At 44.2% G+C, this 12,793-nt stretch overlaps 1 protein-coding gene across 1 annotated transcript in view; it reads right to left on the bottom strand.

The window, feature by feature from the left end:
- LOC117560048 (multidrug resistance-associated protein 1-like) overlaps nucleotides 1-4,649 on the bottom strand; it is a 43,650-nt gene extending 39,001 nt beyond the window's left edge. The window contains exons 1-4 of the mRNA XM_034236800.1: nucleotides 4,635-4,649; nucleotides 3,042-3,216; nucleotides 2,395-2,449; nucleotides 1,813-1,933 (exon numbers count right to left, since the gene is read on the bottom strand). Of these exons, the coding sequence (XP_034092691.1) occupies nucleotides 1,813-1,933; nucleotides 2,395-2,449; nucleotides 3,042-3,216; nucleotides 4,635-4,649 (366 nt within the window). The remainder of the gene's footprint in view (nucleotides 1-1,812; nucleotides 1,934-2,394; nucleotides 2,450-3,041; nucleotides 3,217-4,634) is intronic.
- Between the last annotated feature and the right edge of the window lie 8,144 nt (nucleotides 4,650-12,793).

Here is a 12,793-nt window from a genome sequence, read left to right as displayed (position 1 = left end):
CTATTCTTGTCTTGTTTGAGCTAGGTGCTGCATTTACACTTAGTTGGCATAAAATGAACTGCTTTAGACTGGTTTAGGTCCTATCTATCTGAACGCTCTCAGTTTGTGTGTGTCAATGATGAATCTATCATGCAAACTAAAGTTAGCCATGGAGTGCCACAGGGCTCAGTGCTTGGACCTATATGGTTCACATTATATATGCTTCCGTTAGGCAATATTATAAGGAATCACTGTACATTTTCATTGTTATGCGGATGATACTCAAATATATTTATCCATCAAGGCTAATGAAACCAATCATCTAAATACAATTCAAAACTGCCTCAAGGACTTACAAACTTGGATGACCTTACAAATTATTGTACTCGGCCCAAATCATTTACGAAACAAACTACCTAAAGATATACTCACTCTGGATGGCATTAATTTGGCCTCCAGTGAGACTGTAAGGAATCTTAGTGTTATATTAGGATTTATCCTTTAACGCCCACATAAAACAAATCTCATAGACCACCTACTGCCATCTACGTAACATTGCAAAAATCAGGCATATCTTGCCTCAAAACGATGCAGAGAAACTAGTCCATGCATTTGTTACTTCAAGGCTGGATTATTGTAACTCCTTATTATCAGGGTGTACCAAGAAGTCAGTCAAGTCGCTTCAGCTGATTCAAAATGCTGCAGCTCGTGTACTAACCAGAGTTAGGAAAAGGGACCACATTACTCCTGTTCTGGCTGCCTTACACTGGCTCCCTATAGAACACAGGATATCATTTAAAATTCTTCTTCTCGCCTACAAAGCCCTTAATGGGCAGGCGCCATCTTACCTTAAAGACAGTCCGGCAGTGGCTCAGTCAGTAGGGGCTTGGACTGTGAACCGTTGCACGTCTGTCTTTCCTGAGAGAGGGATCCTCCTCTGTTGCTCTCCTCAAGGTTTCTTCCATTATCCCCCATTAACTGGGGGGTTTCTTTGGGGGGTTGTATTCATATTCTGTACAAACTGTAAAGTCCACTGAGACAACTGTAATGTGATATTGGGCTATAGAAATAAACTATGATTGATTGATTGAGATAATGTACCTGATATCAGAGATAATGTGACACTTGGACTGCACATAGGTGTACTTTATTCAACTCATAATTGAACTATGAAGGTCATTGTTGGGGCTACATAGCAAAGGGTGTGAATGCATCGGCACACACTGCTTTTCAGTTTTTAAAACAAGTTTATGTTCTACTACTGTGGGGATACATAAAAGAAAAAGAAAAGCGCCAAGGGGGTAAAAACTTTTTAAAAGTCATTTTGTATTGCATTCCTAATTCCTAAATATATTCAAGCCTTTTACAGATTACCATCTTAAACGTCCTTCTCATGCTAGAAAACATTTAGGTAGGTCACATATCTCTCCTGGTGTTGGATCCTTATCTCTACATAGAGTCACAAGACAAAGACGCAAAGAGCTGTCGCATTCAGACTGCCCCAGTGTTTTGCTGCCATGCAAGGCCAGGAATGCTAGGAATGTCTTGACTAGGATTTGAGAACCAATTGAGCTGACTCATCTTTAGATGAAGTTAAATGCGTGCCTTTTTTAGGATAAACATCAAGAGAGAATGGCTGTGCTTCAGAATTGATGGTGGAACAATGTGACTGCACCTCTGTATTCACTTGTATTGTTCATACACTCAACTTCTTGTACAAGATCCAATAAACTTCCAGACAACACGTCAGTCTCTTATTGCTAAGCTCATTCAGATTTTCCATCACCATGATGAATGTTTTTCTCTGATGGGGTTTCAAAAGCCTCCACCTACCTGTCCGGTGCTGGCCTTGTCAGCCTCTGTCAGTTTGCCCAGCTCGGGGTGTTTGGCTTCCTTGCTTAGTTCCTGGTTTCCCGTCTGAGACAGTTTGGACACACTGTCGACACTTTGACTACTACCAAAACACGAAGCAACATGTTAAAACATAGACCTTAAATAAGGCGAACAGTTAGTATATATAATGCTGAAATAAACGTTAAGTGTAAATCTAATGATAGTGAGCCTTGTGCTCGATCTACATAACAAATATTTTTCGTACTTTTCTGGTATTAAAATATTAATGCTAATGATGAAATCTCAATAACTTTCAGCTCCTCTTAAACAGGAGGTTATCGTCAGGCCGAATCAAGTCATTTACTTCAAGTTTGTAAGATTTGTAACACTTACAAAAAATAAGAGAAGGATAAGAATACCAAAACATTTCTTACACGAAGCCCATTCTTTACAATTCTATATTCTGAATAGAAAATGTATTTCTTGCACTAAAAAGGCATTGTGGGTGTGTATCCAAAGCCTGATAAATACTGTATGGTTTCTCTATGGTGTAGAGCTCCATTGTTGTTAAGTTTTACTCACCCAAGAAGAACAGTGCCATTCTCTGCTCCTTTGGTTCCACTATTTGCCACAGGTTCTTAATGAAGGCAGGAAACAAAACAATGTAATGCAACTAAACCAGAATATTTGAGAGGTTTACTTTAAAAACATATCGTTTACAATTAGTAGTTTACCTTAAAAAAAACAAACACCATATGCTCTTTTTTAAGTTACTGCAGTATGTGGATTAACAGCGTATTTTAAACAAATCAGGTCTCCACCTACTACACTGACAAAAAGAAGAAAAACAGCAAATACAGAGATACCAGCTGAAGCAAATACAAAGATACCTAATCATTAGCAGTATTTTTGTTTAGTTTATCTGGTTTCCTCCTACTGTAATACAAATAAATAAGATATTTAAGAAAAGAATGAAAGCAGCTATTCCATCCCCACCCAGTAAGACTCCTTTCACCGGGGTTTAGTGAGACTTGAAGTGTTGGGATGTGTGCTTTGCAATATATGTTTTTTTTTTCAAATATATTGTAAGATTGTAATCCCCAATTTGAATATGCCTTTTTCATGTAACTGAAAGCAAACACAGTTACCATTTTCTTTATCCTGATTACGTAATCCCGTCACATGTAATCCATTACTCTTCAGGGCTGTGTGTATGCAGTATTTCTCACCATTGCTGTCAGTGTGTTCGACGGCAGCGTATGTTCGCAGAAACTCAGCAAAGGCTCCTTCTGTGGCCATGAGGTGCTGGTAGGAGCCCATCTCTGTGATCTGCCCCTCCACCAGGACCAGGATCAGGTCGGCCTGGGGCAGGTAGCTCAGTCCATGGGTCACCAGCACACGAGTCTGCACATATTTAACATGATTGTATTTAAAAAAAAATGTAACTTGTATAATTTTTTTTTTTTGGAAATCTATTCACGTGAGCACAATTGCAATACATTTTAAAACCTTTAAAACCATTGTTTTACCATACACAAATATCAAAATATCTATCTGTGTAAGAAGAAAACAACAAACAAAGATGAAAAGAATAGATGTAGCGTCAGACACTTACAATGCTGTCCGGCAGTCCCGTTATAGGCTGTTCAACACCTATCACACACTAATTCATGTCAAAACATGTAACAACTCACTCATGGCAGTTAGGTGGACTAATCCACGTGACCACCACCTCTCTCCAAGGGGTAAAAGCCAACCTACCTGTCAGTCACAATTGAGGAGTCCTTTAAGATGACTTAAAGAATCAGTTTCCCTGAGTTACCGTCAGGGACTGTACCAACATAAAAGAGGTTGGAGGGGGACCAGAAATGGGGAAAGTGTCATGTTATCTTTTCCTACCCCTGATAGGTATCATATGCCAGGATCAATTATGATAGGGGTTGGGAACACCTGAGGCCTGTACTACGAAGCAGGATTTTTGCTTTGCTCCTAACTTCAGGGAAAACTCCGGCTTTCCGGTCCTACGACGCTGGTTCTCTACTTAGCGGGCTAGATCTCCATGGTAACTTATGCTGTGCGGCTAACCTGCCCCGGAGCAGGTTAGGTTGCAGGCTAAGAGATCAACTCAGTGAAAGCACCGCCTGCTGACCAATCAGAGCTCAGTGTGCGGAGTTTAAAGCGATCAAGTCATATTACAGGAGAAAGGAAATACAGAAAAACTGCCGTTGCAGGAAAGACGGCCGGCAAAAATCACCGACTGTGTGAACGTGAACATTAATAGAATATCACCTCCCATCTTCAGGGCAATCTGACCTGTTGATTGCATCCCCTAACAAAGACGCCTGTCGCATCAACTCCATTCTGCTCATGAAAAGACTTTCTGAATGCGGACACAGAGCATCCCTGGCCAAATTGCAATACTGCCAGACTGAGGTCACGTATTTGGGTCACATTCTGAGAGATGGACACCGCCTCCTCTCACCTGCGAGAGTCTGCCTTTTGAACAAAGTGCCACCACCTCACACAAAGAAGGAGATGCTTTCCTTCTTGGGCATGGCAAACTACTGCAGACATTGGATATACGAGTACGCTGCTATGGACTCCGTCCTGCGTGATGCCACTCTGCAGGCCGCCCCTAACATTGTTCAATGGTCTGAGGACATGCACACAGCTTTTCAGGACTTAAAGCAGGCCCTCACATCGGCTCCGGCCCTGGGTCTCCCTGATTACCATCAACCTTTTCATCTACACGTCCATGAAAAGGCATGGCTCTAATTTTCGGCCTGTGGTGTACTATTCGTCTCGACTTTCCCCTGTGGTACTTGGTATGCCTTCATGCCTGCGAGCAGTGGCCGCAGTTGCAATAGTTATCAAGCAATCCTCTCCCATTGTACTGGCCAGTGACTGTGTAGTTCATGTCCCACATGCAGTTTTGCACATTCTGAACACCTCTGCTACTCAGCATATGACAGCAGCAAGGCGCTCTGGTTATGAGGTGGTAATTATTTCAAGCCCGCACATCACTCTCAGGCGCTCCCCTCCTCTGAACCCAGCCACACTGGTCCCAATACTAGACTTTGATCTAACACATGACTGCATCACAACCATTGATCTGTCTTCTTCCCCCAGAACTGATATGTTGCAAACTCCAATCCCAAATTCAGATATGGTTCTGTACACAGAAGGGTCTGCCTGCAGACCGTCTGACACATTACGCTTATCTGGCTATGCTGTTGTGAACGACTGGGAAGTCTTAGAAAGCCGAGCGTTGCCCGATGGCACGTCGGCTCAGGCGGCAGAGTTGTATGCTCTACTCAGAGTGTGCATTTTGGCTAAAGATAAAGTTGCGACCATTTTCACAGACTCCAGGTATTCTTTCGGTGTGTGCCATGATTTTGGAGTCCTGTGGAAAATGCGCGGTTTCTTAACATCAGCTGGTAAACCTATTCAACATCATGCATTAGTGGCTCAACTGTTAGACGCTATCCTGCTCCCGGCACAGCTAGCAGTAGTTAAATGTGCTGCTCACACAAATTCTGATGATCCTATTTCACACGGAAATGCGTTAGCCGACACCGCGGCTAAACAAGCGGCCATTTCCTCCTCCTCCATGGTACTCCAATGTCCCTCCACACAACCTGCAGAACCCATTTGTTTGCCTTCCTTTAATGATGTCGCGGACATGCAAGCCCGCGCTGATGCTAGGGAGAAAGATTTATGGCTGTGCAGAAGTTGTACACTTGACGCAGAGTCCCGCTTGTGGCTCCACCCAGATGGCCGAATGGTCTGCCCCCGCTCGTTCCTCCATGTTTTGGCACATATTGCTCATGGCTCCACACATGTAGGAAAAGGAGGGATGAATGGGATTATACAATCACAATGGTTTGCCCCAGGCATCACACTAGTGACACAGGCCCTAGTAGATAGATGCATGACATGCCAGCAGACGAGAAAGAAAAGAGGCCCAGTCCAACACGAACACTTGGTAGCCCCGTTGGGGCCCTTTGTACAAATGCAAATCGACTTCTCACACATGCCACCATGCCAAGGTTGCAAGTATCTCTTGGTAATAGTGTGCCAGTTCTCCAAATGGGTAGAGGCCTACCCAACCAGAAAATAAGACGCTAGAACAGTTGTAAAGTGTCTTCTCAAAGATGTTATTCCTAGATTTGGTGTGCCCACAGGAATTAACAGTGACAGAGGTCCAGCATTCGTTTCTAAGATAACCCAGAGTCTTGCTACAGTGTTAGGGTTCAGATGGCAGTTGCACGTTCCCTATCACCCACAGAGCTCAGGTCAGGTTGAGAGAATGAACTTGACCATAAAGGAGAAACTCACCAAGACAATGTTGACCACAGGATTGAAATGGGTAGATGCACTACCACTAGTCCTGTGCTCCATCAGAAGCACACCAAATGCTACGACAGGGCTTAGCCCCCACGAAGTATTGATGGGAAGGGTAATGTCCACAGGGTCCAGCCCCCCAGTAACACCCTATAAACTTACTCTTTTGTGGACAGATGATTACATGACTAACTATGTGAAATATCTAACCAACATGTTGAGAAAGTTTCACAGGCAGGTGGCTGACAGGCTCCTTCAGCCTGGAGAGGAGCCTACCCACCCTTTTCAGATTGGTGATAATGTGCTAATCAAGTCTCTTGAAAAATATGTTCTGTCTCCCAGGTGGAAAGGTCCTTTCCAGGTGTTAGTAGTGACCAGAACAGCCTTAAAAGTCCAAGGAAGGACAGAGTGGATCCACGCTTCACGATGCCGCCTGTCTCCTCCACCGGTCAGTGGGGAGGGTCAGGGTGCTGGCGTGTGAAGGCGGTCCTCATACTCCTTGTTCTGGGTCTACTATACCTGGCCAAGGAAGCCCTGCCAGATGAAGCTGAACCAATCCCGACGACAGGTGGCGAGGGCTCTCGCCCCTCAGAAGGGGAATATAAGGTGCTCTTATCCAAGGGCGCAGGCAGGTTGACCACTCAGGGCCCAGACCGTGGAGGCCAAACCACATCAACGGGCACATCATTGCCTAGCGACAAAATCAGGTTGATTCCAACCACCACACAAACATTTAAAAAAAGAGAGAGAAAAAGAGAGAGAAGGAGGAAAGTGGGCCCCGAGATAAGGCAACTCCCTCTCCCTGCTCTTTTCATTCCCAAGACAGGATCACAGAATTTTTCCTTTGAATGTCCGACTACACAATGTAACTCACATGACTGTGTTGTTGTGTTTCCTGTGTTTTTAAGCAAAGGCTTGTGGGCGTGGAACGTCTATCCAGAGACGGGGTACCAGCGGTTCCAGGTCTCACAGCGGATGGTAAGAATAACACTCAACACCATTGCAAATGTACCCCCAGAAATGTGGTGTTTCACTAAAGGACAGTTAAAGAATGATCCTATGTGTACCACATGGACACCCAATTACAAAGATCCCAGTACAGGGGTCACTAGATGCTCATATATAGAACCAGGTCCAGCTGTAATTAAGTCACCAGGAAGTTATGTAGATTCTTTAAAGAGTGCCCTAATCACTCCACCTAAACAAACTAAAACCAATTCTAATTCTGCAATAAGTTTAATGTTAGATTATGCACATGAACGCAATGTTAGCAACTGTTGGCTGTGTCAAAATATGCCAGAGTCCATGCACTCTCCCATGTTCAGCCCAATTCCTTTCACAAAACCTGACTACAGTTTAGTTAGCTGGAATGATATAGCATCCCGAATTAGCGATGAGACCGATGATTGTTACATCCCTTCTTACCCCATAGACTCTAAGCAACCTTTAAGGTACGAGGGCTTAATCTCGCTCATTGTTGACACTGAATGAAAAAGTCCAGATGAGTATCTGTCATGGTTGACTAATGTCTGCTCAGTTTATAACTGTTTGGTTCATGATGTTAAACAGCTGATAATCTTAACATACAAAGCAGATTGGCCCAGGTGCAGAGACGAGTTTAAATTTCCTGAGTGTACGGCCGCAGGAGATTGGCCTCTGACACAGACGCGAGACATGTGGATACAAAACGTCGCTGCATTGGCTATCAGAGCATGCGCTAAAACTCACACAGATTTTTCCCAAGTGACGGCTTGTGTACAAGACCCAGCAGAAAATGTCCCAGAATTTATCCAGCGTTTCATGACAGTGTGGGATAATAATGCGGGCATTAAAAGAGAGGGTAATGATTTGTTTGCCTTCCTTTAATGATGTCGCGGACATGCAAGCCCGCGCTGATGTTAGGGAGAAAGATTTATGGCTAAGACGAGGTTGTACACTTGACGCTGAGTCCAGCTTGTGGCTCCACCCAGACGGCCGGATGGTCTGTCCCCGTTCGTTCCTCCATGTTTTGGCACATGTTGCACATGGCAAATCACATGTAGGAAAAGGAGGGATGAATGGGATTATAAAGTCACAATGGTTTGCTCCAGGCATCACACTAGCTACACAGACCCTTGTAGACAGATGCATGATATGCCAGCAGACAAGAAGAAGAAAAGGTCCAGTTCAGCATGAACATTTACCGCCCCCCTCGGGGCCCTTTGTAAATATGCAAATTGACTTTTCGCACATGCCACCATGCCAAGGATTCAAATATCTTTTGGTAATAGTGTGCCAGTTCTCCAAATGGGTAGAGGCCTACCCTACCAGAAAAGAAGACGCCAGAACAGTTGTAAAGTGTCTTCTCAAAGATGTTATCCAAAGATTTGGTGTTCCAGCAGGGATTAACAGTGACAGAGGTCCAGCATTCATTTCTAAGATAACCCAGAGTCTAGCTACAGTGTTAGGGTTCAAATGGCAATTGCATGTTCCCTATCATCCACAGAGCTCAGGCCAGGTTGAGAGAATGAACTTGACTATAAAGGAGAAACTCACTAAAACAATGTTGACCACAGGACTAAAATGGGTAGACGAGCTGCCGCTAGTTCTGTGCTCAATCAGAAGCTCACCAAATGCAACGACAGGGCTCAGCCCACACGAAATATTGATGGGAAGGGCAATGTTCACAGGATCTAGCCCCCCAGTAATGCCCCACAGACTCACTCTTTTGTGGACAGAGGATTACATGACTAACTATGTCAAATATCTAACTGACATGTTGAGAAAGTTTCACAGGCAGGTGGCTGACAGGCTCCCTCAGCCTGGTGAGGAGCCCACCCACCCTTTTCAGATTGGTGATAATGTACTAATCAAATCGCTTGAAAAAGGTTCTTTGTCTCCCAGGTATAAAGGTCCTTTCCAGGTGTTAATAGTGACCAGAACAGCCCTGAGAGTACAAGATAGAGCGGAGTGGAATCACGCTTCAAGATGTCGTCTCTCTCCTCTACCGGATGCTGGCGTGTGAAGGCAGTCATCATCTTATTCGTTCTAGGTTTACTGTACCTGGCCAAGAACGCCCTGCTAGATGAGGCTGTGAAAATCCCAACGACAGGTGGCGGGGGACCTCGCCCCTCTGAGGGAGAAAATAAGGTGCTCTTATCTAAGAGCGCAGACGACTTGACCACTCAGGGCCCAGACCCTGAGGGCAAAACAACACCAACGGGCAAAGCAGTGCCTAGCGACAAGGACAGGTTATATCCAAACACCACACAGACATTCAGTATGGTGCAAGAAACACAAAGAGAGAGAAAAGGAGGGAGAATAAGGAGGATTGTCGCCCTCCCTGGTCATAAGTCAGAGACTATTTCCTTTAACTGCCCAATTTCAATATGTGACTCATCTAACTGTATTATTGTGTATCCTGTGTCCTTAGTTTACCCAACATGGGAGATGTATCCAAAGAACCAGTACTATTGGTTCGGGGTCTCATCAGAGGGGGTAAGGATGGCTCTCAACACCATCGAAGAAATGCCCCCAGAACTGTGGTGTAGCACTGTAGAACAGTTCAAGACACTGATAAGGGATAAGGTAAAATGTACAATGAGGATGCCAGATTACCAGGTTCCCAATCCAGGTGATACTGCATGCACATTTACTGGACCAAATAACAAAACAAATGTTCCATCTACTCCACTTAAACAATCAGGAGGTGATGTTACTCCACTTAAACAATCAGAAGGTGAGGTAGATTCTTCAAAAAAGGCCTTAATTACTCCTTTTAAACGAACTAAAACTAATTCTGCAGTAAGTTTAATGTTAGACTACGCACATGAACGTAATGTTAGCAACTGTTGGTTGTGCCAAAATATGCCAGAATCAATGCATTCTCCTATGTTTAGCCCAATTCCTTTCACAAAAGCTGATTACGGTTTAGTAAGCTGGAATGACATAGCATCCAGAATTAGCGACGAGGCGGAGGATTGTTATACTCCTTCCTACCCCATAGACTCTGAACAACCCTTACAATACAAGGGCTTAGCAGATCTGCTCAGGCGAAACCTGCTGCACAGGTCTCAGCACTCAAGCCTGCTGAGACCTGCTGCACAGGTCTTAGCACTCAAGCCTGCATTATAGAGATGTTAAGATTCACCGATTCGCATCGGTGCACCGGCATAAACGTTAAAGATGCGAGTGCACCGGTTGAAAGAGTGCACATCGGCTACAGTTTGGGTTGAACCGGGTTGAACTCGCGATGCATCGATTGCGTAGCGTCTTTGCATCGGTAAAAAACCGATTCATTCATATAAAATCCCCTCATCTTGTCAACGCTCAGCAGAGACGATCTTTGATATTTGCTTTGCCACTACAGAGGCCGAGAGTCTCAGTTATCAACACACACGGAAGTTGAGGAGAAAGAGAAACACAGCGCACCGAAAAATACCTACAAATCAAACGTTTGGCAACACTTCGGATTGTTCAAGAAAGACGGTGTAATAGTCCTTTATGCTATATAGTTGACCGCAGGTCATGGAGAGTAATAAGGTATCCGTAGACCTTTGTATGAGGTATCTTTATTACTTAACAGGTCTACAGCCATGATACATAGATCCGTCCTAGATGCGGGCTTGCATACACACAGTATCACTCCGCAGCCGCACCCCATCAGTAACGTCCTGATGGTATATGTGTGCGGCACTATATACTACAGACGGTCAACTTGAAAAATCGCTCGCAAATTGTTAACGATGCCGAGCCGCTTTAAAGTACACAAGTAGTACGAGGAACTTAGCGACGCACATAAAGAGGCGACATGGGGTCTGCGGCTGAAAAGATAAACCTGAAAGTTAGACATACGAGTTAAATCACTCAGTGAGGTGTTCTGTCAGAGAGAGTGGTGTTTAGTTTACAGCAGCCTGTGACTGCCAATAATAGTTTAAATGTCTTCCTTACTGTAAGCAGTTATGAAATACCTGTTTGTGAAAGGTTATTTGTGTTCTTTATTGTTCATATAGAAACCACTGCTTTCTGCTCACTGGTGGGTTAGCCTATGAATGAGTGTTAAGCACATCAGGCTGGCAGCTGTATGGGCATTGCACTATGGTAGCTGTTATTTTCACATTGTTAATCATGAGCAATGCATCCTTACATTGTTGGATGTGGACTGTGAGGTGTTATAGAATTGTACTCTGGAGAGCTTTTAAAGGTAAAAAAAAATAAACGGCATGATGGGATGTGCAGTACCAAATATGTAAAGCACTTTTTTGTTAATGTATGATTTGCTGCATATAAGGAATAAAACAAAAATCCTCTGTCGTACCATATTGAAGTATCATTATTTTTGCATCGTGTTGAATCGCATCGTATCGCACCAAATCACATAATGTTGAATCAAATCGTATCTAACTGTATCGCAACAGGGGTGAATCGTATCGTATCGCATCGCCTGGTGTTTCAAATGTATCGTTAATGTATCGTATCGTGGCAACGTATCGAGATGCGCATCCATCGGCCTCAGTGATGGAGATGCACATCCCTACTGCATTACAATAGAGGCAGGGCCAGTCTATTGATTGCGTGAAGTACAACAGCGTGTCATCTTTCACATAAAAAAGCATTTAAATACCGCATTTAAAATCTGATGAACTCAGTGTGCATCTGGACCGGGTGAAGATTTTACCTATTGACGCAGCAACCACTGTACAGGTCTCAGCACTCAAGCCTGCATTACAATAGAGGCAGGGCCAGTCTATTGTCACCCATCAGCTGTAGATAGTTAACTAATTAGATGGGCGTGGCCCTACAGCTGTGAGAACTCAGCAATCAGGCTTCCATTTTAGGTAGCTATTTCCTGGAGCGTCAGCTTAAGCGTCAGACAGCCGAAGACTGACAAAGACATTAGAGTCCTGCGGGAGTAAGACTGACAAAGACATTAGAGTCCTGCGGGAGTAAGACTGACAAAGACATTAGAGTCCTACGGGAGTCACGAGGGAGGCAAAGAGGAGGCAAATCCTACTCTGATTGAGCTGGTGTCTTATTTCTCTTTTCTTTAGTTTTCTAGCCCATCATGCTATAATCATGTGTATTTTCTCCATTCCTGTTCATGTGTCTTCTCGCAATTATCACTGGCCCCGTGTATCTCCTAATCGATATAACCGGCCTGCTCTCATCTATCCCACATGCTCCACTGAGATCCAACATCTAGTTTCAGGTGGCCTGTGGAATTGCCAGTCAGCTGTTCCTAACGGTGTGTCCACACAGCAGCTTTGAACAAATCTTGAAAATCTTGGAGCTGGGCGTGTCTGACAGCTTGGGGATTTTTTGCGAGCAACACGACCAACAACCAATCACATGAATCTCCCGCCCCCGACATACAAAGCAAAAAAAACCGGGGATTTTATGCGAGCAATATATATATATATATATAAACTCCCCAAACAGGCGAAAACCTACCAGTTTCATCCACTGTCTCTGGCACCTCCCTCCATGCCTGGTTCCTCCGGTTTGTATCCCGGTAAATAGTCTGGTCGTAAAGAACCGGGTGATTTGCTACCGTAATTTCTCGTTTGGAATATGAGGAAATGAACTGCGGTCTGGCTCTCCCTGCTTACACGCGGTTTGATTGGCTAGAGCTTCTACTGTCAGATTTGCATAAACGGAT

The sequence above is a fragment of the Gymnodraco acuticeps genome, unplaced genomic scaffold, assembly GCF_902827175.1.
Source record: "Gymnodraco acuticeps unplaced genomic scaffold, fGymAcu1.1, whole genome shotgun sequence".
Classification (NCBI taxonomy): domain Eukaryota; kingdom Metazoa; phylum Chordata; class Actinopteri; order Perciformes; family Bathydraconidae; genus Gymnodraco; species Gymnodraco acuticeps.
Note: the sequence above shows the minus strand (reverse complement) of the source record. Positions and strands in the feature narration are given on the sequence as shown.